Below are 27,992 nucleotides of genomic sequence, written 5' to 3'. Positions count from 1 at the left end.
GCGGCTCCGCGCCTCAACATGGCGGAGGCGCCCCGGGCGCGGCTCCGACCCACCCGCACGGCCCGGGCACCCGGGCGGGGCCTGCGCTCCCCCCGCCGCGCCCTCCCGGCACGGAGCCCCCGCTGCTGCGGGACCTGCTCGCTGAGCTTCGGCCGCGGCCCCTCGCCAGGGGCGCGGCGGGCTCGTCACGCCCCGCGGGCGGAGTGCGCCGCATCCCCAGTAGCAGCGGCGAGCGCCGGGAATGCCGTGAGTACGGGAGCGGGCCCGGGGCGGCGGCGCGGCCCAGCCCGGCCCTGCCCCCCTCCCCCGGCCGCTGCCACTCCGCCCTTCCGCGGCGTACGAGCAGCGGCTGCGGCCTCCGTGCCGCGCCCCTTTGTCCGCCCGCTCCGCAGGAAGCGGAATGGCCGTGGTGCCCGTGCGGTGGCACGGCGGGGCCGTGCTCCCCTGCTCGGGCCGCTCCCGGAGAGATGGGCGGGACCCAGCGCGGGGCCTTCCCTCAGCCCTGGCAGCCCGCAGGACGGCGCCCACGGCCGGGGAAAGGCAGGTGCCGCATCCCTGCGGGGTGCCCGAGGCTGCGGCACCGGTGTGTGCAGGCACGTGCTGCAGAGCCCTCGAGGAACAAACAGAGGGCTTCAGCCAGGGCTAAAACATTTTGGAGGTGTTTTTGGGGACTACGTACGTTCAAAACCTGTAATGCATTGTGTGGGCAGCGCTGCGAGGCTTTGTGTATTAGCTCTTAAGGGGTGCTTTTTCTTTTTCTTTTTAATTTTAATTTTCTAGAGAGGAGGTGAAAGTAACTCTGATGTTCTTTAATAAAACATGTAACGTGCATGTCGTCACTTCCATGCTCCCGTTCCCTTCCGATACGGACTCATACTCCTGTAGGATTCCAGGGCCATTACTACTCCTACACAGTGGTTAATGCCTAACAGCCCTTCTAAAGCTAAGGCTTTAGTCTTAAAAAAGCTTCCTCTTTGGCTTTCAGACATTGCATTTCCTTACAACTTGGGTCTTAGGTTAAATGCAAAAAAAAAATTGTGTTTTATGTGAAAGATACAGAATGTAAGAAATATCAGGCAACTGTTTGCTTGCTTTTTTACTGACAAAGGCAAATAGCAATTGCTCATTAAATGTCGCTTAGGATTTAATGTCCCACTATACTGAGTTAGGGAGCTGTAAAGCAAAGCAGGGATGAGATTTGTTTAGGTAAATGGTGAAATAGGTTTCATTGTCTTCACTTGTTCTCATTCTTGCCATTAAATAATCCTCTTGTAGTCCAGGTTCAGGCTAATTTTAGATTTTTTGGTAGGCAAGGAAGGTACTACTTCTTTTCTCTTTCATGCCTAGCTATCTGCAAGAGTGAATTCACTCTGACAGGCATTTCCTACCAGCTTGATACCTTCCCTTTTATTTCTGTCAAACCAAGCGCAGCTCTATTAAAATTTGCAGGGGAAGAAACTCCCAAGGCAGAGCTTTCTTTAAGCTGGGTCTGTAACTGCTCCCTGGCCATTGGTTCAGGATGCCACTGAGCCTTGCGGCTGTATTAAACCCCTGATGTTTGGGGGCATAATTGCTCTGTGTCTTTGGTCTGGGAAGTAGTGAGGCAAGGTATTTGGGGACATTGTCAAATTTGTGTGGAAGGTGCTATATCCAAAGATAAACAGGAATTTGGATAGAATATTCTTGATTTGCAGGTACATCTACACCAGCAAAATATGCTCCCTGCAAAGACATTACCAGCACAGCAAAGTGTGGGAGACACTGCCATCATTTTAAGCGTGAAAACTGCCCCATCTCTCCTGCCTGGTGAGTCTTGCTAGTCCTCAGAAGCACTCTGTCCTCTTCCCTGGCTGTTCCTTTTGCTAGTCAGGAGTGGTGATGGGGAATGAAGGCAAAACACTGTGAACTGGAAGTTTTACAGACCAGTGCAGTGGTTCGTCTCATGAGATTTAGTGAGTTTGTAAGAATGCCAAATATTAGGACCTGGTTTTGCAATTTGTTTTATTACACCACCAATATACTCAGAAATTGGTGGCCTTTTTAATTTTTTTTTCCCAGAGACTATGCCTGTGTGAGCTGGCTATGTAGCAAGGGGATCAGGGTGAGTGAGCTGTCCTGTAAAATACAAAAATGTTTGTAGAAGGTTTTGCTGGGCAAAGGCAGCTAATGCAGGCAGTGAGAATTTTTTTGGTGGTCCCCTACATAACAAATCAGTCACTGTCTGGCTGTTTGCAAAATACAGACTCCTGCAAAAGAAGTCCTGTGGATGAAGAAAGCTAGTTTTTGTTTGAAGCTTTATTTGGTTTTTTTTCCTTTTTTGCTGCAGTGGATCTGCACTGCATTATTCTGTTAAAAGTGTTCTCATTGAGATTAAAACCAGAGAGATTAAGGAGGAGACATAAGAATGTAAAAACTCAGTCTGAGTTGAGTTTAAGAGAAGGTCAGAGAGCAAGAAGTCACTGGAAATACTCCCAGTGCCCACAGCTGAGGTTGTGCTGCAGGGTTTGCTGCAGTTGCAGTGAAAGCTCCAGATGACTCCTCAGTAAAATGCTATGTGACTTAGACATTCCTCAAATCCTTTTGACGCAGGTGTTGTTGGAAAACACCTTTTATTTGTAACACAGACTAGGCTACAGATGATTCATGAGGAGGTCAGTACCTCATCATGAATTGGTAAATACTATGTGGAATATCTGAAATGGGACTTGGGAAAAACTAATGAAAAGGTTAAGTTTGCTTCTGCAAAAAGGCTTTTTTTGCCAATAATAAAAGAGGGAGCCTGTGGTCCAAGCACTAATAATCTGTATTCAGGTTTTTGTGTTCTGTCAGTAATCCTGAGTGCTCACTGCAATATCAGTTTTTGTTTGAAGTCTGTCCTGCCTTACTCTAGTCTGTGTTTGTAAATGAGAAATCCAAGATCTGTGTGGAGCAAGACAGGTAATTAATCATGGAAGTGTGAATACCCAGCTGAGATGTCTTATGATCTTAGTTGAACTTTCCAGTCAGTGTCAGCTGGGGGACTTAAAGGAAGGCTGCTGGATTTAAAAAAAAAATTATTTAATTCTGGAGATACCATTAACTCAGATAACACAGAGTTGAAAAACTAGAAAGACTCTTTAAAAATATCAAATATTAATTTATTAGAATTGTTTATTTGGCACCTGTGAATGGTTGTTTTTACCATTTATTCTGTGACTTCAGCCAGTCTCCCTTACTGGAAGACATTCCTTGTAAATACAGTAAAATACATTCCCAGGGATAAGGAAAACCTTACCTTATAAGAGATGCTGGTAATTTTTAATTAAAATCATTGCAAAGCAACAGTAAGATAATGTATGTAGTTGTGTAGGGGATATGAATAACAGTTGTGAATAACAGTTGCAAATAATGTATGTTCAATTTAGCTGTAGTTATGCAAATGAAAAAATAGAAAATTGGAAGACATTGAAGGTAAAAAAGAGTTCATAAATAAAAAAATTAATTGGAACTTTCCAGGGGTGTAGTTCAGAAACAAAATTTAGTAACAAAGATGCCAGCTCACGTATTTGGTGCTTTTTATAGAACAGTTGTTATTATCCATCCTTGTGTTTACTCCCTATTAAAAAGATCAAGATAATTTGTGTGAGTAATACCTAATTGCCTTGTGTGGAGTAAGTTTTATGTTAGGTAATAAAAGAAGGATCCTGTGGGGAGGCAGAAAATCCTCTGCCGTTGCCCCAGTGCTCTCCTCATCACAGCTGGTCTCTACAGGGTGCTCATTAGTAGATGCTTTTTCATAGAATTTCAGGTAAGCTGTGTAAGTTTTTCCTCCCTGACAGATTAGTAACCTGTGAATGTTCCTCTTAACTAGAATTCTTTTATTAGTTACTGAGAAAACTTGCACTGGGACAAGTAATTGGAACTCCTTTCCAGCTTGGAGTTGAGAAGATAGAGTGAAAACACCATGGTATTCCTTTGTTAATACCAGTTCTGTGAAGGGCTTGTTAAAAGGACAATGTAAATATTTATAATTTCCAACTGTAGTTGTTTGAAAACAGATGCATTCTTTCAGGCTTTAACTGATTTCCCACGATGTTTGCAAAAGCAACGAAGAATTTTGTGAGAGAAACTGACAGTGGAGGTGACCTGATCCCTGTCTCCCACTTGAACGCCTCAGACAAGCTGCAGCTTTTGAGCTTAGTTACGAAGAGGAGGAAATTCTGGTGCTGGCAGAAGCCCAAGTATCATTTCTTGACAGTCACCCTGAGTGATGTGCTTACTGAAGACAAACCAATAAAACCAGGTAAAGCCATACTTGGGCAGCACTATTACTGCAGATAAAAACAGTACAATCCCTAACCTGTTCTGTTATTATTCTCAATTATGTTATTAGAGGGCTCCTTTCAGAGGAATGTTCTGAAGGAATCCTCCATCCATGGGAATGAGATGAATGGATCTTTTCTCACTTGACCATTTATGTAACTAAAACTGGTAGTAATAAATGTTGGTTAAAAAAGGAAGAAAGTTTTGCCTGGGTAGAGTTATTAAATTAAGTGCTGAATGTTGTCAGGCTGTATAGTCCTACTGTTTAATAACAGTAGCTGTCTTGCAGCTACAAGAATATCCCTAGAATATTATAGGGGCTTGTATGTGATAGTAGTGTGAAACTGTACTGTAGTAGTGTGAAACTGTACTGTACTTCAGGTCAAAATCAGTGAATAAACAGTGTCTGGTTGGTGTTAGTAGCCCGGGGAATGCTTCTAGGACAGGCCAGGTGAGTTTTACCACCCATTCTGTTTGTCTTGCACAGACTGTTAAAAAAGGTTGACCTTTGTACTTTTTTCTTCATCCAACTGTAGCAGTCCCACCCATTTTGTAAGATTAATGAGAAGGAATCCCAAATTCTGGACATGTCATAATTCCATACAGTAAAATAGATAAGTGCCTAACCTAAGGTCTTAATTGTAGCTGGCTTGGAAATATAGCTGATTCTGAGTCAACTCTCTGGTTTTTAGGTATATAAAATTCAGAGTTGTTTTAAACCAGTTAGATTTTTCCGTTGGTTTTCAGTGAGCTTTGGGACAGCCCTATGATGAGATGTGTCAAAATAATGCCAAAATACTAGCACTGTTGTACAAGCAGGTCTGCTTTGTAGTTTTCTTTGTAGCTGAAATAAATTTAAATCATTCTTTATAAATATTTCATAGTGTTTGAGTTCAGCACTTCAGTCACCTTATGTTTTCCTAAAATGGCAAAATACTAAAGATAGTAGGGCAAAGATGATGAAAACATGAAGAGAGCAGATACAAGAGTTGCAGAAATGTAAATTTTATTATTTACCTCTTCATACTGTTTCTTGGCTTTGCTAACTTGTCATATTTTCTGTAAGTGTCTGTTTCTCCAATCACTTAAGGACAGTTTCAGCACTTCTCTTCACAGAAATTACTGTTATTGCTTTCCTAGTGATTGTGGAGTCTGACTTTGCAAAATACATGGGGAAGTTTGAAGATTTTGTTCAAGGAAGTATTGAAACATCATTTGTGAAGTTCAGCCTGGGAGCTGGAGGGAAAGGTTACGTGGAAAACCAGTCCTCATTTGGAAATCTGAGGAAGCAGGAGGTTGACTTGCAGCAGCTCATGAAAGATGTCAAGGACAGGTATGTTCCTAATGTGGGTGTTGTAGTGGCCAGGAGAGATTACTGAGCTGAAAAGACTTGGACCAGCTGTGGTCACTCACCAATAAATTTTGTGGTGTTGCCACAGTTTGAAAATTATTTTCATTGTAAACTTTCATATTCATGACAAATAATATTTACAAAAGTGAAATTCTCCATATTTTGAAATCTTGTTAGTCAGACTTTTCCCTTTCTTGTTTTAAAAACATCTCTCTGTTATTTCATTTTACATTTTTGCATGAATTACCAGCTGGGACAAGAGCCAAATCCTCCCTTCTTTGGGGGACTGTACTGAGGTAACAATCTGGAAAAAAAAAGAATTAGTTCTCTGTGTTAATGGGGCATTGAATATGGAAATTGAATTCAGAACTGCAAATGTTCTTGTAAGCAGGCTTTTTAATTTCGTGTGTGTGAGTGACCATGTTAGAAAATGAGATTATTAGAAGTTAAAGTAATAGCAAAGGTAAGCAAGCATAATCAAGGTACATTCTACTAGCTGAAAAAAATATAGATATGTTGCTTCCTGTTATACACTCTATTAACTGAGGGGAACCATGTTCTTTATTTTCCAAGATATGTAACATTTCCTCACTTCCTGTCCTACTCTGAAATCGGATCTATTTAATGTTGCAATGGAGTGTCATGGACCAAAGCCTGTTTGGCAGCCAGCTGACAAGTCAGGGGTCTGCTCTCTATTGCAGGTCAAGGCTCAGTGGGAGATGAAGGTGCTTTATTTGTGACAGCATTGTACTCTACATCTGTGGCAGGGGCTGTAATGAATTTAAATAGCCTTTGCTGATGCTCTGAAGATAAAGATGATAGGTTTTTGCTATCAGTGCAGAAGTTGTCAGAAGCAATGTAAATTTGCTTTAGATACACTGATGTTCTAGAAATAATCAATTCTCCATTTTCATGGGAACAAATGGCTGGTGTGCCTCTTATTGTGAGCATTCACAAGTCAACAAATTTATTCTAATAAGGCACCTTGCTCTCTTTGTACTAAGTGCCTTATTAAAAGCGGAAAATACTGGGCCAAATGTGTATACCAAGCCTGTAAAATTAATCTGCATCTAATACCAAGACAATAGTATCAGTCAAGATTTAGAGTCTTGTTTGTAGCACTAGGTAGAGTCCTATGGAGAAACAAACTACAGTAACTTTTATTTAGGATCAGTAAGCTTTTACTTGAAGTTACCTACTCTGTTCACAAAAAGAATCCTCCCACAGCAAATCAGCACATCTTGGAGTTACAATCCTTTATGTAACTAAATACTCAGAAATATATTACCTTCTTTTGAGTGTTGAAAATCAGTAGCTGTACACTGATCTGTGTGTGACTGTTAACTGAAGTTGATGTGTGTGCCACTTTATGTGAGGCCGTAGGTCTTAGTTCATAAAAAATATGCTCATAGCTTATTAAAGCTTATGATGCACAGTGTATAATTGAAACTAAGTCAGTCTGCTTTCTGCCAGGTCACTGAAAATGATGAGGATAGCAGAATTTTTATTTTTTTCGCCAGTGTAATGCAGAGGCTCACTGGAAATTGTTGGCAATGCCTTGTAGATGAAATTCTACTTACTTGTTCCTAAATATTCTATGATTTATGATTGATTGTGTCCGAGCTTCAAACTTTCATCTCGTTCATGAGTATTGTGTGAAATTCACAAGTGCTGATGCCTACAAGTTAGTGCTTTTTGGATGCAAAACATAACAGTACTTATAAGAGCATGTTTACCTGTCAGGCCTTGTGAAATATGAGGCAGCAAACTGTTCTTGATGTCATTTAACAGCACATGGTGCTTTTGCTTGTTTGATCAATCATTGTTTCATTTAATATTTCTACATATATAACCTAATTAAGTTGCATTTTGAAAATGTTCTTCTATTAGGCTGATTAAGTCAAAGCTGCCTATTAGTAGCAATAAACTCTAAAAAGTCAAAGCTGATGAACCTTTTAAAATAAGTTACGTGAGTCTTCAGAGTTGAGCAGGCTGAAAGTGCTCAGTGGGCAGCAGATCAGTTTCCTGTCACTTCTTAGGTGAACCTTCTGAAGGAGAATCCTACTGATCTTTTAATTAGATTCCAGATGCTGCATTAGCTCCTTTTTCTGAAAAAGGGTGGAAGCTGAAGGATGTGGGCTGAGATGCTTCCTGATTTGCAGAAGCAGTGACATTGTAAATGCAGAACACAGTAATTAACATAATATGCAATACCTAAAGTACAGTTAAACGATAGTTTTAGGTACACAAACTTGGCATATTTGCCTTTACATTATTTTTGATTCTGTATTACATAGTGCTTGCTAGTTCACAGAGCACTGTAACATGCTGATACCTGATTTGGGACAGAGTCCTGTGCCTTTAGCTCAATTGATTTGTTATGGATTTAAGATATTTATATTCCATCTTCTATTTTAAGGCTTTCAGTACTGTCTGCCATCAGGTCCTCTTAGAGAAGTTGATGAAGTATGGGCTGGATGAGCCACTTTTCAGTGGTGCCCAGAGACTCAGCAGAAAGCAGTAGGCACAATCTGAGACACAGGAGGCTCTGTCTGAACATGAGGAGACTCTTTTTCACTGAGAGGGTGGCTGAGCACAGGTTGCCTGAGGAGGCTGTGGAGTTCCCCACCTTGAGACATGATCCTAGGCAGACTGCTCCAGGTGGCCCTGCTAAAGCAGGAAGTTAGGCCAGATGACTGTCCAACCTCAACCATTCTGTCTTCTTCCCTCCAGTAAAAAGGATTATGAGGATATTATCATCTCTGTACTTCTCATACATTAACAGATTTGCTTGTTTCTTTTATACCATTTCACTAGAAGTCATGGAAGGTGATTGAATGAGAAGTTCTGAGAGGACAGGGCTAGCAGTCAGGCAGTTTACATCCACTGCAGAAAAAAATGCCTGTCACATTTCCATCATTTTGTGTGAATGATTCCTAACTCTGTGATTAGCATGTTAGGAAAAGAGTTGTGTTTTTAACAGCATGCTCTGGCATGCCTGAAAGATACTTTCATACTGTTGCATATTGCATTTTAGTTGAATTAGTGAAACTGCATGGTATTGTCCATCCAGAGACAAAAATAAATATCTATTCTTAATCTGAGTACAGTGGAAATTCAGACCATTTTGTGATTTATTGTTTAAAACTCTTTGAGCATTTATGAGTAAGATGAGAAAACCATTCAGTTTCCTACCTAAGCTGCTACATGAGATAATATGAAGTCACAAAGTGTTGTGAGACAGGATTGAATAAAAGCAATTGTGTGTGCCTGTGATTTAAAAAATAAGGAGCATGTTAAATAGAAAATAGAGAAACTACCTTGCAGTCTGAGATGTTGCTGTTATTCTTAGGGAAGATGTTCTGTGAAGTACATGTCAGGTTATTCTGTAGGGAAAATAGTGAAATGCTATCAATAAGCTGACTATTGCAGATGCTGTGTTCTGTAAGAAGTAGGTCAGAGAGGTTATATTTGAAGTGGATTAACAAAAGAAATATGCATCTGTGCTTGGTGGAAAATGGCAGAGTGAGATTTTAGTCTCTGACACTCATCTCTATTAGAGCAGGAACAAAGCTGGGTGAAGGCTCTCACTTGCAACAAGCACTATTTGTATGGAAGAATCAGACTGCTGCACATTATAAATGAAGTGGAGAAGAAGCTGTGAGCAGGAGCTGCCTGTGTCTCTGCAGCTGGGAGAGGAGGTGTATTGAGGTGACATTGCCCAGTACAGGACTGAAAAGGTTTTTTACTTGTAAGCAGTTTGGACCAGTGAAAATTTGTACAGAGAGGCAGCAGTGCTGATTTCAGTGTGAGGATGGAGAGTACTCACAACAATACCCAATTCCTACAATACTCTCGGTATTTGGAGGAAATTGCCAAGTTCCTTGCTTTGAGGATTTGTGGGTGGGTTACTGAGACGGTTAGACAGGACTTGATGGAAAATGTTCTATGGCCTCTCCTTTGTGGGAAATCACGTCAAGCTCCATGCCTAAAGGAAAGACCCTCAGTCTCAGCAGTGGGGTTTGGAGCAGGCTCGCACTCTCTACTTTAACTGTGAGAGCCTGCTATGTTGCCAGGTGTTGTCTGTTTTTTCTTGTCTTTACTTGGTTTCTGCTTTTCTCTTTTCTGACTCCAGTCGGCAACAAATTGCCTTTGTGTCTCTATTGTCTACTACTTTCCTAGTGTGAGAAGAAAAATCCTCAGTGAAGGTGAAAGAAGTCTTTGCATTATAGGAGAATAGAAGTGTTTAATCTAGTTAAACATGGAGTGAGACCAAAACGCAAAGAAATTATTTTATTTACATGTTTGACCTGTAAAGCTTCCAGCATAGTAAATCATTGATCACAGGAAGATTGTTTAGGCAGAACAAATAATCAAGCAAAACCCCTAATTTGTATTTTTAAAATAATTTTTATTTATACAGACTTGTACTCTGTGTGTTTATAATGGGACTTGGCAGACCAACATCTCATTATATTTTCTGTAGTGTTATTTTTGAGTGCTTCAGCTCAGCTCCTTGGGGTGGGAATGGCAATGGTGATGTAGTACAGATGGCACAGGGTTGGTGGGGGCTCTTGTATAGTAGAGTGTGAAAGAGGTGGTAGGAGCCATGGTTGTAGAATAGAAATAAAAGCTCTGAAACATGACCTGTAAAATAAAAAAAATCAATGCAACTTATGTGCCTTGCATGCATATATTCTCAGGGATTTAACTTGGCCATCTTGTGTTACTCAGATATTTTCTTATATTCAGTGTTATGCTGGCAAATAAGTTCAGTTCTTGCATATACAGTCATAGACTCAGCAGCCATTGCCCTGCAATACTTGAGGCCCTGCTCTGATTATCAAACTTTAACCCTGTTGTGGATTGCTCTTGATGACTGTTTTCAGTGATAATTTAGATAAGATACTTGCTTACCTCGTGTCATCTCCTGTTCGAGTTGCTGAGGAGAGCAGAATATTTTGCCTTCAACAGGCTGTGCCCCAGTACTAACTCATGATGTGCACACATGCAACCCCAGAGCTCTGTTTTATGATGGAAAGTTCAGTGCCAGAAGTCTAGAGGAGAGCACTTAACTGTGCTGTCCTCAAAGAGAAGGTTTCTGTTGCTGTGGGCAAGGCTGTGTGTTTGAAAGCTCTGAATTTGGAGCTCACTGAACTTACTGGGCAGAGGAGAACATTTCTGACAGCTTTACAATGGGACACATCCCACTGAAGTCATTTGAGCCTTGGGGCTGTGGCAGTGGCTGGCACACATTCAGCTCTGTGCAGGGGATCCCAGGGTCACCTCTGGGCACTGCCTGGGGAGTGCTGCTGCAGCAGGTAGCTCTGTGTGTCCCTGTGTGTCCCTGTCACTCCACAGCCCTCAGTGCTGCAGCAGCTCCTCCAGCGTTGCCTCCAGGATTTGTTCACTGCCCCTCTCTGCAATTTAACATCTTCTGACTCTGCTGCTGCTTCTGCATCTGGGCCTCAAAGCCAGGAGTGTGGCAGGGTCTGAGCCAGCCCTGCCTCAGGCAGAATGCTGTAGAAGCAGGTGGAAGAAAAAGTCTCTTGAATTTGTTTGGTAATTCATTTGCATAGGTCATATTCTGTAGGTTTCTTCAATTAACACTTACTCAGAAATAGCAAATCTTTATTTAATAGGTGTTTTTCTACCTTTGTTTGAAGGGCTTTTTTTCCTGTAAATTTTGGAGATATCCAGCAAGTTTGTCATCCTCTTAAACAGTCAAAAAATACACGTGAAAGCAAATGACAAATCGTTTTTGTGCTTCTTCACTGTTATTTCCCCCCTGTGGCTCCCTAGGTCAAATGTTAAAACTGCAAGTTCTTAGTGCATTCATTTATATTTTCAGGATGTTTAGCACACCACTTTAGAAACATAAATAATTATTGTGAAGTGCATGATAGGCTTGATAGACTGTAACTAATGGCTCTGGTTTGGCAGACACTTCTGAGAATGGTGAGGTTTGTGGTTGCTTGATGTTTCTTGAATTTTTACTTAATCCAAAGGTTCATTGCATTCCAAGCATAAAGCATGACTTTGCACCAAATGAAAAAAGGTTATATTAATAATCTCAGGAATGTTTGGGGCTGCTGCATTGCTTCAGAGATATTTTCTTTCCCTTGTCTAAACAATCAACTTTAAGGTTTTCAGACAGTTCATTCCAACTGATTGAACTTTCATATAAGCATGTAACTCTCCAAAGATCAAAAATTGCCTGAGGATATTTTTAATTCAATAAAAACCCCAGCTGACTTCAGACTTATACAGACTGCATAAATTCAGAGCTCCAGAATCTAATAAATCTAAAACTTTTTAATTAAAAGTGGAGATATCTCGATTTAAATGAATTGGTGTCAGACATGTCTTTCTGTCACATTTTTGGGAAATTGCCATTTAGCTCCATGAATAGCCATTTAGAATAAAAGGGAGGAGAAAAGACTGAATAATTTGAGTCAGGGATAGCAGTCCTTTAATCTTCCAATAGTTTTTCTATACCTGTTCATAAAAAATATAACATCTCATCTGAGGACCTCCAGTGAATATTTTGCAAAAGTATAATATAATTGATACATTTTAATCAATTAAATACAATTAAGAAATTGCTTTAACGGTTACCAGAAAGTCTGTTAACACCCCAGAAGAGAAGGTAGTAGATTTTGTAACATTTTCTTAGAAAATAAATCTCCTGTAATGTTTCTGTCTTCTGCTCATTCTAAGAAGAACCTAACGTTAGAATCATTTCCAGCAGCATTTAAACAGATGCTGAATTGTGCTGTGGAGTAGGGATGGTTTATTAAGTTGGTGCCTGGGCTAGGGTTTTGAGCCCCCCCCCAAGTTAGTTTTTCTTTTGACTGTGGCAGTCCTGGTCACCAATTTTGAATTTTGTGTCTATACCAATAAATAACACGGGATTTTGAAGCAGGTGAGTAATCCCCAGTCTCAAAATCAATGATATCTTCTGTTTTCTCATTCAGCCCTTTGAAATACTTGGTCAGTGGTGCTGATCCCACTCAGCCTGTTTGGGGTTTAGGTGAGCGCTGAAGCAGATCCACAGCAAGCAGTGGGGGTTGGCAGTGAGGGATTGCTGTCCTTGTGTCCCCCAGCCAGCACCCCCGGCCATGGCCATGGCAATGTCAGTGTGAGCTCACAGTAGGAGAGGATTCAGTCCAGTGTCCAAGAGCTTGACTGGTTGGTTTTGTATTACCCAGGAAACTCGAAGTTGCCTTTGCTTCCCTCTTGCTTTTTTCTTTGCTTAGAAAGTATCTGGACAACTTCCATTTTTGCTGAGACTAGGGAATCAAGAATTCAGTATATATTCAGTATGTATGTGAGGATTTACTGTGGAAAACAGATATTTACTGCTGCCAAATAACAAAAGAAGACATCGTAATTTTAAGGAGGTTGCTCATACAGAAACCATTGTCATTTTTGCAATAAAACCTTCTTCAATTAAGAAAATGTGGTTGGTTTTGTTTTTTGGGGCTTTTTTCACAATTATGGTATTGTTAATAGTGTATTTTTCGTTTTCAGAACAATAGACCTAAACAGTAGTTTGCTGCAACAAGTAATAGAAAGAAAACGTGAAGTGTTGTGCATCTTGAGAGAAAAGATAATCACAACTCAGAGGTGTACAATATCTGAACATATCCAGACAGAAGAGAAAGTCAGTGGTGTGGTGGGATGCACTGCAAAAACAATAAAGGTAAAAGTTCCTAAAAATCTGCAGAGATCAGAACATTTGCACATTATCTGAGAAGAAATTATTTCTCCAAATGGAATTCAGAGTATTTTTCGTGCTTTCCTAATGTGCTGAACAAACTGCAGTGCTTGATTGTGAAAATTCTGTATGGTAAAATATTTTTTCCATTGCCTTTCTGGCAAAAGGTGCCATATTTTTGTATGAGCCTGGAATGTAGTTTCCATCAATACTATCAACTGGGTTTCTCTGTAGATTCCTGCCTACAGCAGAACATGAAGCAAACCTAAAACTATTCATTGCAATTGAATAGCAAAATGCATTGCTGAATCACATTTATTTGAAAAGCCAAGTAATCATTCATCACAAATGGTTGCAGTGTCTACTGAGTTTTCATATTTATTGGGAAACTATTTGTTTTTGATCATGGGAGTAGAGATTAACTGCATTATGAGGCTATCTGAAAAATTGCCTGTGGATTGAGAAGGAATTACTGAAGTCAAAACATGCTCATTCACTGCAAGTTGTTTTTTTTTTTAAAGCTGGAAATCACTTGTGTGTACACTGTGTCTCCAATCGCAGGAATCTGGGAATTGCAGTGTAACAGCCCCCTTTGCAAGTGCCACCTTCCTGGTGCCAGCCTCCAGCTGGGCAAAAGAAATGTCACAGTGGAATTGGGCAAGGCAGGACACTCAAGTGGGTGCCCATTTCCCATTGACATGGGGCTTCATGTGTGACAAAAGCTACGCCTGGAGCTCAACTTTGTGCTAGGACAGGGTAGCTAAGAGTGTGAGAGCTGCTGTTGGCACTGTGTTTCTACCTCATTCTTCATCTAGTTCCTTTCTTAGATGCCAGATGGAGGGTGTAACACTTTGATGAGACATCATGGAGAATAAAGGATATTCTCCCTCTGTATTTTTCACCTTAATTACATGTTTAAGCTATGCAGTAGCTGAATCAGATAAATGGTGAATAAATCTGTCTTGTAGGTTTCAGTAAGTGAGAATGGAAGTCTGATGAAGGATTCTAGCGTGATCCTTGAAATTCCTCCTGCAACCACTATTGCCTATGGTGTAATTGAACTGTTTATAAAGCACAATGGCCAGTTTGGTAAGTGAAAAACTTTTTTTTGTGGCACACAGTTCAACTGTGGACAAAGCTGTTTGTCAGACAGTGATTTTTGTGTTTCCCTGTGTGTGAAGGTGATTATGTTGTCCTTTGCCTTGATAGTTATTTGTGCTAGAGATGCAGATTTAGTAAGTTGAAAACTTTGATATAGTAATGCTTTTTCAGTGGCTTGAATACATTGTAAACTCAGAGTGACTTAGGTTTCAGGGAACCACAGGAAATTGTGTAGCTTGAGCCTCTGCTTAAGGCAAGGCCAATTTTTGAACTCTGATCTAAGTTCAGTTAGATCAGATTGCTCATATCCTTATCTATTATAAAGTTTTGATTTATCTTCAGAGATATCATCACTCCTGGGCAGCCTGTTCCCATGTTTGACCACTGTGGTAGTGAAGTTGTTTTGCTCAGTATCTGCTGTTTGCTAGATAGCTCCAGTCTGTGAATGTGGGCCTTGTTCTCAAGAGTCCAAAACTGGACATAGCACTCTGAATGCACTTCCCCAAATTGAAAACTCAGTTCCATCAATCCACCAGCTACAGTCTTGTCAGTACAGCCCAGTATGCAGCTGTTCTGGTTTAGGGCAAATTTGAGAGCAAACTTCAATAACTGCAAGGGCAAGCTACTGATCCTCTCGGATTTATTGTCCACGTCTTTCACTGCAATTTGCTTCCAGCCAGCTGGCCCTTGGCCTGGGCTATTCCCTGTGCTTGTTGCAGAGAGTGACCTGACTGTAAATCAGATATCAACCAGGAGTGTTTAGACAACAGTCATGTTAAGAACAGAATCCTACATTTGGGACTGGAATTTAAACTTCTCTAGCTTACACTTGCATTTAAAGATTGCCCTCAGAGTGGTTGCAGAAATGCCCTTGTACTGTTGTCTGGTCATGCTTTACTTATGTCAAGTTGAATATTTTTCAGGTTAAAAAAATGTTGAAATTGGCTTTGGGGGGAGTTGTATCTCTGCTCTGCACAATCACTTGGGTTTTCTTTCTTGTCTATCCTCATTTAAACTCATGGACCTAAAGGAGGTTTCAGAAGATGTTATGCAAGGAGGAATAAAATCAGATAGTAGAGGTGGAAGATGGGAAGGACTGATGTGGAGAGAAACAGGAGATACACTGAAGAAATAATTGGAGTAGAGTTGAGATTTGAATCTGGGATGTGCTTTACTCAGATGAGAAATGCTGAAGATTAACTCTCCATCATACTCCTTCTGATATAAAGAAAGTCTGTAGGCTCAAGAAGAGAAGTAAATATTATGTAATCTGTAAAAAGTTTCTGAAAAGTGGAATTGCTCTGATGTAGCCCGAACACAGAGATAGTAGCAGAGGATGTTGACGTCATGGTTATAATGGAGCTGTAATTCAGAGTAATGAGGTGCAATTAAGGCTGTCTGACTGCATAGGTATATAACTGATAGCCTACTTAGATTTTTTTCTACATGAAATTATGATGTCCTGCTAGCTAAGAATACATAGGTCTTGTTAATGATGTGTATTTCTCTGCTCTTTTTCCTCTTCTGCTGCTTTTTTCACTTTTTTTTTGTATTTAATATTAACATCTTTTAAGCTTCAAAACCAGTTTGTTTCATGTTTTATCTTAAACAATCTATGTCCTGCCTCTTTTTTTTTTTAATTTGTGCTATTTTCCCTTGCCTGAATGACATTGAGAAGGTAAAGGAGAGGAGCTGACAACAAAATTATGGGTTTGCCAGCAAGAGTAAGTATAGTGGAGCCTAAACTTCAACTTGTTAATGTCTGAGCAGCAGGGATCAGTGTCTGTTTATGGGAATAGAAAAAGCCTTTGAAGTTAAATCCAAGAAGTAATGTAGTCCTTTCTCATGAGACTGAAAGTGACCAATAGCAGGTGTAACCTAATGGGATTCTCTTCACAGATAATTATGGAGTAAGATGCATGTAAGCTTTTTATTGTTTCTGTTTCTTTTCCACTGCCAGTACCTGAGTTATTCTGTTAGGAAAAATGGTATATATTTCTTCTAAATGTTTTGACTAGTGCAACTAGACATATTTGGATATTTTTATAAATAAAATAAATTAAAAAAAATAAGAAGGATCTTAACTTTTCTGATCCATTTACCATTGTGCTTTCCTGTAATCATTCTCTTTGATTTCTACAGGCTAATTTTTCACTCCATGTAAAAGCTGTTTCTGCTTAAGGCTTTGCAGTTTTGTGTCTCTAAAGTTGTGCTGAAGTACCTCTTGTTCATGCTTTACAAATCAGGGGATATAAAAGCACCCAGCTGATTTGTTTTGTTCTGTTCATGGCTATATGTGTGTGGTTTGCTTTATCTTAAATGTCTGTAAATTAAGCAGTCCCAATATATCCACTTTTCCACATAAAGGAGTCTCTTTGATTGTTTTTGTTGATCATCTCTGGTTTTCTTGCATTTTTGTTAACATTTCTGAGTAACTAACAAGCTCGAACTGCACTGTTCTATGTTTGTCATTGATGAATGTAATAGAATTCAATACAGAATTTATTAACAATCCTCTTAATACAGAATTTTGAGACCTGTGTTTTCCTGTGAATTGAGTCCTGCTACAAGATTAAACAACATCATCTGAAAAGTTCTATTTCCCTTATTAGCATCATTTTGCCTCAGGAGGGGAGGCAGTGTATTAGCAGAGTTTTCCTCCTCAGGGTTCATGTGAAAGCCTTGTTCTTTTCAATGACAGTAACATGAATGAGTTGGCCTTGTGGTGCCTCAGCTGCTGTCCAGAGTTTTGTTGCTTTGGGAAGTTCTCAGCTTGTGTTAATCACTTTCTGCTCCTCTGTAGCTCCTTCTCTGTGAAGGGTTATGCAAGCATAAAGGTCTGTCATCTTTCTTTCTCTATGGCAGGGATTTCTTTGTCTGCTTTCCCTTTGAAAAAGCTTTTTGCTGATGGAGTGCTCTCCATGCTTTCTCATCTGCTTTGAATGTCCTTAATTTAGTAAGACAGACTCTTACAACTGCAGAAAGGTTATATTTAGGTTTTGTTCCTGGTACATCTGAGCACCGTGCTTGATTAGTTACATTTATTTCGCTTTGCTGTTAGGTATTACTTTAGAATTCAGTTTCTCTTGCTAGCCTGCCTGTGTTCTCCTCAGACCCACTGCAGAGTGCCATAGGTACACATTCAAATCTTGCATTTGAGCCAATAAAAAATTATCAGAATCTGCACAAGGCTTGACTGTATTCTGCGTCTTTAGGGCATGGTGTTGGACACATGAGCCCAGAATTTGATACTCCAGATTTCTCAGCATAACTCTTACAAAGGCTCCTTGTACCTTCCAGGAAGCCCTTAACTTCTGGCTGGGGGCACTGGGATGGCAGGATAAGGACAGTCCTGTTTGGGTGACTTTGCCAGTGCTTATCACAAAGATGAGGCAAAAAGGGTAATCCAACCAGGATTTACTGTGATGTTACTGAAGAGAGACAGTTATTGCAGAGTGATTCTGTGAAACATCCCTGGGTGATGTCCTTTAGAGACTCTCAGAAGTCTCCTGTTGTCCACTCACCTGGAGGACTTGAGAATGGACCCGTGGCTTGGCTGGGAAAGAGGAGTCTGTCAGTGCCATGACCAGCAGAAGCTCTGTGAAGGACTCTCAAGAGTTTTTACAAATCTCAGAGAGTACTTTCATGTGTCACCTTCATGAGTGGATCCCCTTTGCCTGCATTTCAGCATGTCTTAGAGGTAGAAAAAGTACAGAATGGGGAATGAGAAGCTGGAGAGCAGTGCCATGGAAGGCAAGGTGAATCTGACTCAGCAGTGCCCTGGCAGCCAGAGGGCCAACCCTGTCCTGGGGTGCATGAGACACAGAATCCCCAGCTGGGCAAGGGAGGGGATTGTCCATTCTGCTCTGAGCTGGGGCAGCCTCACCTCGAGTGCTGGGGGCAGTTTTGGGCCCACAATGTAAGAAAATTCTTAGAGAGTACCCAAGGAGGGCAGTGAGGATGGTGAAAGGCCTTGAGGGGAAGCTGTGTGAGGAGCAGCTGAGGACACTTGGGCTGATCAGCCTGGAGAAGAGGAGACTGAGGGGAGACCTCACTGCAGTTACAACTTCCTTGTGAGGGGAGAGGGGGGCAGATGCTCATCTCTTCTCTCTAGTGACCAGCAACAAGAAATGGCCTGAAGCTGGCTCAGGGAAGGTTTAGGTTGGATATCAGGAAAAGGTTCTTTACCCAGAGAGTGTTTGGCCACTGGAATAGGCTCCCCAGAGAAGTGGTCAGCACAAACCTGACAGAGTTCAAAAAGCATTTGAACAGCACTCTCAGGCACATGGTGTGACTCTTGGGGATGGTGCTGTGTGGGACCAGGAGCTGGATGTGATGATCTTTGAGGGCCCCTTCCAACTCAGCTTATTCTGTGATTGTGTGAAAACATCAAGAATTCCTACCTGCGTCTCCTGTCTGCAGCATTCTGGTTTCCAGTGTCAGCAGGAAGTTTTCATGTTATTTTCTGTCTACATTAATTTAGTTCACAGGAGCTGGTGTCATGTTCTCTAGGAAGCAGCTGCACCACAGGTCTTGTCTGTACACACTGTACCAAACATCAGGGCTGCAGGAATGCTCAATAATTCACATGCACAGCAACCACGGGCATTCTCTCCATCTGGAAGAGACAAGACACGGAGAAATGACATGCGAGAACACTAGCAAAGACAAGCTATCATCTCATTCAGTAATTGCTCATCTATTTTATTAATTATTGTTTTTGATTGAATTTCTAATTACAGAGTTCTGTCTGCTAGATGAACAGCAAGGAGGTTTTGAAAAAGAAAGTACAGAAGGCTCAGCTTCTCCCCATTCAGTTCAATTCAGAGATGCTTCGTTCCTCTATCAGCCAGATGCTGTTGATAATGAGATGTACTCTGGGGCTAAAAACCTCGTTCCCAGTGATGCTTCTATAACTATATTGAAACAAGGTATTACCAGAAATGCTTTGCATGCTTATATTACAGTGCATTAAATAACCTGATAGGCAGAAATAATCTGGTACAATAGTAAGTAAGAAATCTTGTTAGTTCATTTTAATAGCTCTTTTCAGGAACTCTTGGGAGAATGCACTGAAAGGATATAAAAAAATCAGTTTGCAGTGAGTGTATGCAGTGGACTCTTTCTGTGAAGATTCTGAATCCATCTGTCATAAATATCATCTTACAAAGTCAGATGGCTCTTTTGCATTCCAGATAACCTCTGCAAGTTTAGTGATGATGCATGCTTTCATTCAGAAGGGGTCACTGAAAATAGTTTCTCATTATTTGAAAAATACGCTCAGTAAAGCATCTCAGTTACAGGTTAAGTCTCAGAAATAGACATCTCCCTTGCCTTCACTTAGCCTCGTTATTTTCTGAGAAGCTTTGTAACTGAGAAAATCAAAATGTGCTTTAAAGGGAGATTTGCAAATTGGTATAATGGCCCAGGTACAAGTTTTTATTGTAGGAATGTGGAAAGAAGAGGCAGGAATGTTACTGGTGGAATGGAATGGAAGAAGGGAAAACCAGTCAAGGTTTCAGAACACACTGTGCTTTTCCTCAGTTCTTGGTGGAGTTCTTACAGCTGGTTCTCCTGATGAATATCGCCCTCTTGTCTCTAAGTTTCCCCCATGATAAATAAACAATATGTAAAAAACACTTGTGAAAGAATGGTATGCCACTGTTCTATTTTTTGTTTTAGTTTGACAGACCTATTTGCTTTTCTTGCTTAAAAGGCTCGGAGATTTCTTTAAATAATTTAACCTTCCCTGTCTCTTGGAAAATGAAAAAGCTAAAAAAATTGTTTTTACTAAAGAATTTGGAAGTACATTTCATTTTCTGTTATTTGTATAGACAAATTCATACCATTGCATCATATAAACAAAATATCTGCCTGTGGATGGGCTTTTTTTTTCCCCAGTGAAGTAATTTTTTAGTTATAAAGGACGTCTTTAAACAAAGCGTGTTTCTTGACTGGAGTGACATGAAGGAAAATTTCTTTTAAACAAATTTGAGAACACTTGTATGCCCACATTTTTGGAATGTGGAAAAAAGAGCCATTCCAGCCTTCCAGTTGGCATTATTGATTTGAAAGCTTCATATTTTTTAGCAACATGGTAATTTTATGTCACAGAAGATTTAATTTCAGTATCATAGTTGAATTGTGAGAGAATGAATGCAGAGCATTCCCTTGTACTTAATGAGTACTCTTCATTCTGTCTTATAAATGAACATTCTCTGGAGATAAACTTCAAAGTGGAAGACCTAAGATGTAGTTAGTTTGTTAACATTAAAGTATTGAATTTCAAAACATTAGAAATACTATACCCCAAAATGTTGATTCTTGGTAGCTGTTCTTCTTTCTTAATGTTTGCATTGAGGTTTCATCAGCTCCTTAGGAAATAAAATCAGATCTGTTCAAACCTTGCATTTTAACTTGTGCTGGTGGAAATCAGGATGTCAAGGTGTGGTGACAAATGAGCTTGTGAAACACATAGCAAAATGTTATCTGGTTTTACTGGCATTTGTGTAGAAATACTTAGTTTTATTTTCCACTGCTTTCTTGGGAAAGATCTGTCACGGTTGAAGACCCAGTTCCAGCCCTTTGTGAAGCTTCCTGAAGACAAGCAAAGAGCTTTATATAAAACCCTTTGTGAACTCTTGCTCCATGAGGAAATGGTGACTGCCTTGGGGGACATGGTAAGATGAAGAACCTTTGGATTTCTTCCTAAAAGTAATTTCAGAATAGTACTGGCATTCCCCTTTGCTTGGATTTTTCTCTTTTCAAGAAGTTTTGCTTATTCTTTTGCTTTCAGTTCGATGATATCTGCGCAGGAGACAAGCCAGATCTGGAGGAGTTAAAACTTGAAGAACAAAGAGACCTCCTTGACTTCTTGCAGCTCTTAGGGTGCAGTTTAAAGAGTGAGCTGTTGTTGCAGAAATGTCAGCCTCAGGATGAAGAACTTTTCTCAGCTGCTCACCTTCTTATCAGTGCTATATCTGGTATGTTGCAAAAAGCCCTTTTAAAAATTTTGTTTTCCTTTTAGAAGCTCCCTCCATGTTAAAGCTTTTATGGCTTTCTTTGAGCAGTTGGTGAGCTGCATGAACATAAATTTTTCTGTTCCCTTTTTATGAGTTTGGTATACTATGCTTAGCATTCCTGGCTGTGAATTAAATTCAGCCCTCAATCACTGACAGATTTTGTGTGTAAATTACACATTCCCCCAAGACTGCTCAACTTTGCTTCTGCTGAGTGTGAGCATTTGCAGTTTGGCAAGCTAATTTTTGTACTTACTGCATTCCAGAGTCCTTCCTGCCTAAAGGCTGAGAATTACAAATTAGGTGTTGTCTCCTGTGTAACAGTGTATATTGTTCAAGTGCAAACTAAATTTAGCAAAAATGAGTTTAACACAGAGACACTGCAATTAGAGGGCTCTGTTGCAGCTGCTGAAACAGGAGATTAAACATAAATGTCAAACAAATGCCATCCTCACAATCTAGTTGGCACCACAGTGTTAATTAAAAGCTACCTGCAAAGTCCAAGACAGACAACCCTGGATTTTTCTCTTCTGTCTTGTATGTAAAGAATTCCCTGACATTAAGATAATGAAGGAAAGTCCAGTGTAAATTGTGGCACCGTGCAGCAGAATGTCAGTGTGCATCCATATATGCACAGGACCCAGGTGGGAGAGCTTAACTCATTTGTGGAGAGAGAAAAGAAATAGAAAACAGAAACCTGCTGATGTGGTATCAATTGTCAGATGCCATTAACAGCAGGGCACAGTTAATTGAGTGTGTTGCATTATTACCTGACTTTGGACATAATGTCTGCTGCTAAAGTCCAGACATAAAGGTAGCTGGATCTAGATTCAAAAGCTGTTTTATGCTTGTTGCTTGTGGTAGGAATTACAGCCTCTTTGTTCCAGAGTTGAAGGGCACCACAGGGATCAGCTAGTCCATCAGTCCATCTCCCAAGGCAGTCTCAGCTCTGCCATTCCTCTCAAATTGGGCATGGCAGAAGTTAGCATCACCTATGGATTTGGGAGCATAAGTTCTTGGTTTATTCAAGGCCTAAGTCATTCATGCAGATTCCAGACTCAGAGTTAAACACTGAGGAGATACTTAGGGAGAGGCATGGTGTTGGGGAGGAAACCTCCTTTCCTACAAATGCCTGTTCTCAAGGACAGAGATAGTCAGACCCTCTGCCCATCCCATTCTGTTCTGCTGGCAGGAAGGGGCTGGATCAGCCCCTTGCAAACATCCAGCTGAGGAGGAGCTGTTAGCTCCCTGATGAAGCTCCAGTTCCAGCAGCCAGCCTGGTGCAGGGCTCACTGGAAATGACCTTTGCCTGTGCATGTGCCCTCCACAGAGCTGCCTGATGACACCCTTGCCCTGCTGCGTGCCTGCTGCGATCTTCAGCTTGTTCCAGCCTTGTGTTGTTTGGTGAGTAATGGACATGAGATGTGCTCGTGGGCACAGCAGCAGGAGTGGCTGTGTCCTCTGCCATATTTCTCCCCAATAAAGGAAGAGATGGCAAGCTCCAGTGGGAATTTCAGCTGTAGGCAGTGCTTAGCCAAGGTCAGAATCTGACTTGGCAAATGCAGCACGTAATTTACTGCACGTGGATATCTAACTTCTGATCATTGCTGCATTTGGGAGATTTCATGGTTTAGTAGCAAAAGAAAATTGTGACTTAAGCTCTGTTTTTGTTATAGTCCCACTGTTTTAAAGTCTCAGTAACAGTAAATCATCTCTCCTTGGGAAACAAATTTCGCTATGATAGCAACTGTGCTTGAGCCTCGGCAAACCCTGAAGTCTCAAAACTCTGAGGCCATTTATTGTAACTGCAGAAGGAATGGTGCAGGGCATTGGAGTAATGGAGCACCTGTCCTGTGAGGAATGAGTAAGAGAATTGGATTTGTTTAGCCTGGAGAAGAGAAGGCTTCAGGGTGACCTAATTGCAGCCTCCCAGTACCTGAAGGAAACTTAAAAAAAATTGAGAGAGACATTTTACTAGAGCATGTAGTGACAGGACAAGAAGGACTGAAGGAGGGTATGTTTAGATGGGAAGAAGCTCTTTACAATGAAAGTGGTGAGGCACTGGAACAGGTTGCCCAGAGAAGTTGTGGATGCCCCAGCCCTGGAAGTGTTAAAGACCAGGTTGGATGGGGCTTTGAATAATCTGGTCTAGTGAAAATTGTCCTTGCCTATGGCAGGGGGATTTGAACTGAATGATCTTTTAAGGTCCCTTCCAGCCCAAAACGTTTTCTAGGATTCTGTGATTTTTCTAACCTTTTTAAAGTCACTTAGAAAAACAGTAGTAAAATCCTTTAAATATGTAGGAGCAGGGGGAGTTCTTTTGTTTGCTCAGAGTGATAGGTAAGTGTGATATGCAGTGAGAGAAGTGGAACTCAGGGAATGACACAGTAGGAGAGATGTTTCCCCTTAAATTGTGCCATGGAGCTTTGGTTGTGGATCAGTACATCGTACTTGTCAGGGCTAATAGCAAAGGAAATCTTGACCTTTTGCTGCTGCCTTGTCAGCTCTCCTGTGGTTTTATATGAAACTGAGCTGTGCAGTGGCAGGAACAGCAGTGCCTGGAAAATGTTTTAATGTCTCTGTCTTCTGCTGTCTCTCCTGAATGCAGCCTAACATCGCTTCAGCCGATGGCACTGTGGCGCTGAGCAGTCCTTTGGTGGCCACTCTGGCTGACAGAGGAAGATTTGAGGTCGTGCAAAGGCTGTTTGCTTCATCAAACATTAATCTGGAGATGACAGAGTCTTCTGTAAGAGTTGTAACCATGAAAGAACCGAGATTCTTCCCACTTGTTCTTTATGTTGCACTGTATGGATTTCATGCTTTAGGTGGGAATGTATAGGAGCTGTACTGAGTATTCAGTTTTTGCGGTAGCCTGTTGCTTCTTTTGTAGCTCTGTGATTTTGGTGTGTTTGGGATCAGCAATAGAGCTGTTCTTTTGGTACTTAAGGCAGCACAGCCAGGAATTAGGGTGACTGGGGACTCTGCAGTCTCAGTGGAAAGTACATAAATAAGGGATGAAGGGGAGAAATTAAAAAAGAGAGGCATGGGAGAGAAGCTGAACATAGCTGCTCTGGTAGGTGTCAGATCTGCAGGGCAGTGAAAGCCTGATTGCTTGCATTAATATGCATGGGAGAAAGCAGCTAAGTACAAACTGCTTCTTGTAAGCAAGCAAACAGGCAGACCCTGGAAACCCAGGGTTCTGCAATGCAGCAACTGCTTTTCTCCTTAAGCCTGGGTGTGCAGAATGCCTTCACTCTGGAGCAAGTGCAATGGAGGGCTCTCGAAAGATACTCGATTAGATTCTCTTAATTATTGTTTGACTTTTATGGATATGAACTGCACACTGCAGGAAATAACAAACCCTCTTTTTCAACCACCAAGACCCACTTCAGGGATTCATACCTCTGTACAGCATTCTGTTTTCTGGTATGTTTTTACTTGTGTTAGCATGTTTCAGCTGCATTCTGAACTTTGGCGTGGCAGTGCCTTCTGGTGTGTGCACATGAAGGGTCCCTGCTGCACACCACAGAAATCATCATTTTACCATATGACATTTTCAATGCAGATATTTTGCTTGTTTCTTTGACTGACAGAAAAGTATTAGTAAAGCACTGTGTGCTTGAACTATTTTGCCTGTTTTTTCATCATAATCTTTTATAATCATGGGTGGTACAGAAATGCAGCAGAGATCACTGTAAATGTGGGTTTGGGAAGATGTTCCAAGTAGGTGGAGTATCAGTTGAGATGGCTGAGAGACAAACAAGCAGGCACCTGTGTGGGAGTGATCAGTAACCAGGCCCTGCAGCGTAGCCGGTGGGTAGGAGTTCTGCTCACTTTCCTGCTCTATTCCCTCATGGCCTTGAGCAGATTGTCTAAGAAGCCTCTAAAAAGTCTTCAGTTCAGCTTTCCTTGAGGACATGGACTTTGCAGGAAAGCACCACGGTGCCTCTCCACTGCCTGGGAGCTCAGGGTAGCTCTGCACGCTGGGCCGTGGGTGTTTCTGCAGCGAAGCTGTTCAGTGAAGCTGTTCATGGTGTTGCCTGAACTTTGTGCTGGTGTAGAAGGAAAGATCCTTGAGGAGCTGAAGCATGGAACTCTGCTTCTGGGAGCTGTGTGTAAGTGGGACAGTTGTCTTTTACCTGTCACTACTAAAAGTCACCTCTGTAATGAGTTTATAAAAACTTTCCATTAAATGCTATAGAAAAAAACAATAGAATAACTTACACGTGTCATTTCCATTGTTTTTCTTTTGGGGACTACATCTTTGACAAACAAGCGACTCCAGGCTGGCCTCACATGGAAAATGCTTTTCAAGCTTAGATGTGGTCTTCCCTAGCAAAGGAGGGGGTAAAAGACCCTTAGGGTGCTTCAGAGGAGGCTGAAGCTGGTCTGATGAAGGGTGTGATTTCACACCCTGATTTAACCTCCCCAAAGTCCTGCTTCCCTTTGCCTTGCCCAGGAGGAAGGTTGGAGAATCCATACCTTTGCAATGCAGGAGGAGGTCAGCAGCCTTTCAAGGAGTATGTGCTGCCTGCAGAGGCCAGCAGGCTCTGCCTTGCTGCCAGTCCCCAGCACCTGCCTCCTTCCAGCTGCCCAGATCCCTCCCTGGGCTTTGTCCACTGGCCCATTCCAGTGTGGGCCCAGGAGATGGACTCCCTCTGAGCTGCACTGCTCAGAAAATCACGTGCCCACGTTCAGCAATGACGACATTCCCAGGGTCTCCCTGTGCATGGAGTGGGGATTTGGCACATTCATGAACAGGGAGATAAACAAGACTAACTGAAAAGCTGCTTTTATGTAAGTGGAGCACCAAAATCCAAAGATAAAAGGCAGATTCAAAGACTGGTCCTTGATACCTTACGTGGCTTAAATGCAGACTATGACAAAAAAAAAATCAGAGAAAAACCCAATTACATTTTTTCAATATTAAATCTTTATTATATACAAAAATATTTTGTTGGGAATTAACAGAATTTCATCATTTGTACATTAACATTTTTATGTTTGGCTGTGTTTATTGTGAAAATATTAGCTGTGAAAAAGACAAGGTGGGGGAGGGTCTTAGAAAACAAGTCACAATTTAAAAACATCCCACATAGTAGCTGACTTTATCAGTATGAAGTCACAATGCTAACAAGTCCCATATCCTAGGCCTGCTCTACAGTACTGTATTCAAACAATTAAGTACTAAATAATTTCCAGGTTTATATTAAAAAACTCAGCTAATTCAGGTTAAGATTTTTCTTGTAGGAAGTTTTCAGCTAAAGAAACTATTTTTTACAGGAGAGCAGTTTTGGAAGTTTTACAAATTCAAATCCAGGTTAATTTAATATACTGTAGAAATAAAAAAAAAAAAAAAAACAAAAAACCCACGAAACAAAAAACCATGAGAGCTTCCAACTGGCAAAACCAGTTGTGAGAAAAGCAAGGTAAGGAAATGCCTGGTGAGAGAGCACTAATACACATTTAAACCCAAACACAACCAAGATCCTACAGTTCTTAGCCTGGTGTGAGGGTGGAGAGCAGCAACTTTCTTGTGTTTTAAGCCCCACAGAAGCAGTTCCCCTCCCTACACCACAGTGCACAAATGTTACATATGGGCAACACAGGGGGAGTGGGGAAGGGATGCTCAACATGCATTTTCCTAGGGGGAAACAATATATTTAAAGAGTTATCTCCACACATAATTGTGTACAAGACCTAAACCCACAAAAATCAGTCAAAACCTTTTTTTTGCCTGTACAAAGCAGCACTGTTCATTTTGCTTTATGCTATGGATCATGTGAGAAGTCAGGTAACAGAGAGATGGGATTTTTGGAAGAGGCTCTGCTGTACTCAGGTAAATGTTGGCTGCTTGTGGAGTAACCAACAGTTGGCTCAGCCATGGGAACAACCAGAATTGCATGGAAAAGTATTAGCATGGAGCTACTGACATGAAAAGGAAGAGGCGAAATGGGAGAAAGTGTTTCCAGGACTACTTTAACTCTGTTACCTGACCACTGTCCTAGCAGCAAAAGGAACTCCATACCCAATGAGCAAAAGAAACAGTTCCAAATACCAAGAAAAAAATTACTTCAAGTGTCACTTATTCTATAAAATATAAATATTGCTGAGCCCCTGCTAATAAATTCCATTTGTAGGTGAAGCTACATCACAGCCGTCACCAAGCTGGGGTTTGTTTTTAGGCCTGTACCAGTAAATCCCAGCTACAGTACCAGCAAATGAACTGAGAATTCAGCAGCTGACAATGTAACTGTGGAACAGGATCCCACTGCAGAGAACTCAGGTAATTCAGTAGACACTGCCTGAATTGTTTGCAGCATTTACCCCGAAGTTTTATTTATATATGTATATATATGGGTGTTTGTGTGTGTGGGCACAAGCACGCTTTTAATACGATCAGAAGCCAAAGCTGCCTGTAAAAATAACCAAAACTGATTATTTTACAAGTGTTTTCTATTTTTATTTTTAGGATCTGTCTTGGGCCTAAAACCAGTAA

The 27,992-nt window shown here is 41.1% G+C and overlaps 1 protein-coding gene across 1 annotated transcript; it reads left to right on the top strand.

The window, feature by feature from the left end:
- The first annotated feature begins 13 nt into the window (after positions 1 to 13).
- GSDME (gasdermin E) lies at positions 14 to 25,651 on the top strand. Its single transcript, XM_058813316.1, has 11 exons — positions 14 to 246; positions 1,695 to 1,806; positions 4,052 to 4,282; positions 5,443 to 5,635; positions 13,187 to 13,358; positions 14,342 to 14,462; positions 19,217 to 19,405; positions 21,027 to 21,154; positions 21,271 to 21,457; positions 22,824 to 22,897; positions 24,102 to 25,651. Exons 3-11 carry the CDS (start codon positions 4,072 to 4,074, stop codon positions 24,330 to 24,332), a joined length of 1,506 nt encoding a protein of 501 aa, XP_058669299.1. The 5' UTR covers positions 14 to 246; positions 1,695 to 1,806; positions 4,052 to 4,071; the 3' UTR covers positions 24,333 to 25,651.
- The last annotated feature ends 2,341 nt before the right edge of the window (positions 25,652 to 27,992 follow it).

Source organism: Ammospiza caudacuta, chromosome 1, assembly GCF_027887145.1.
Source record: "Ammospiza caudacuta isolate bAmmCau1 chromosome 1, bAmmCau1.pri, whole genome shotgun sequence".
Taxonomy (NCBI): domain Eukaryota; kingdom Metazoa; phylum Chordata; class Aves; order Passeriformes; family Passerellidae; genus Ammospiza; species Ammospiza caudacuta.
Note: the sequence above shows the minus strand (reverse complement) of the source record. Positions and strands in the feature narration are given on the sequence as shown.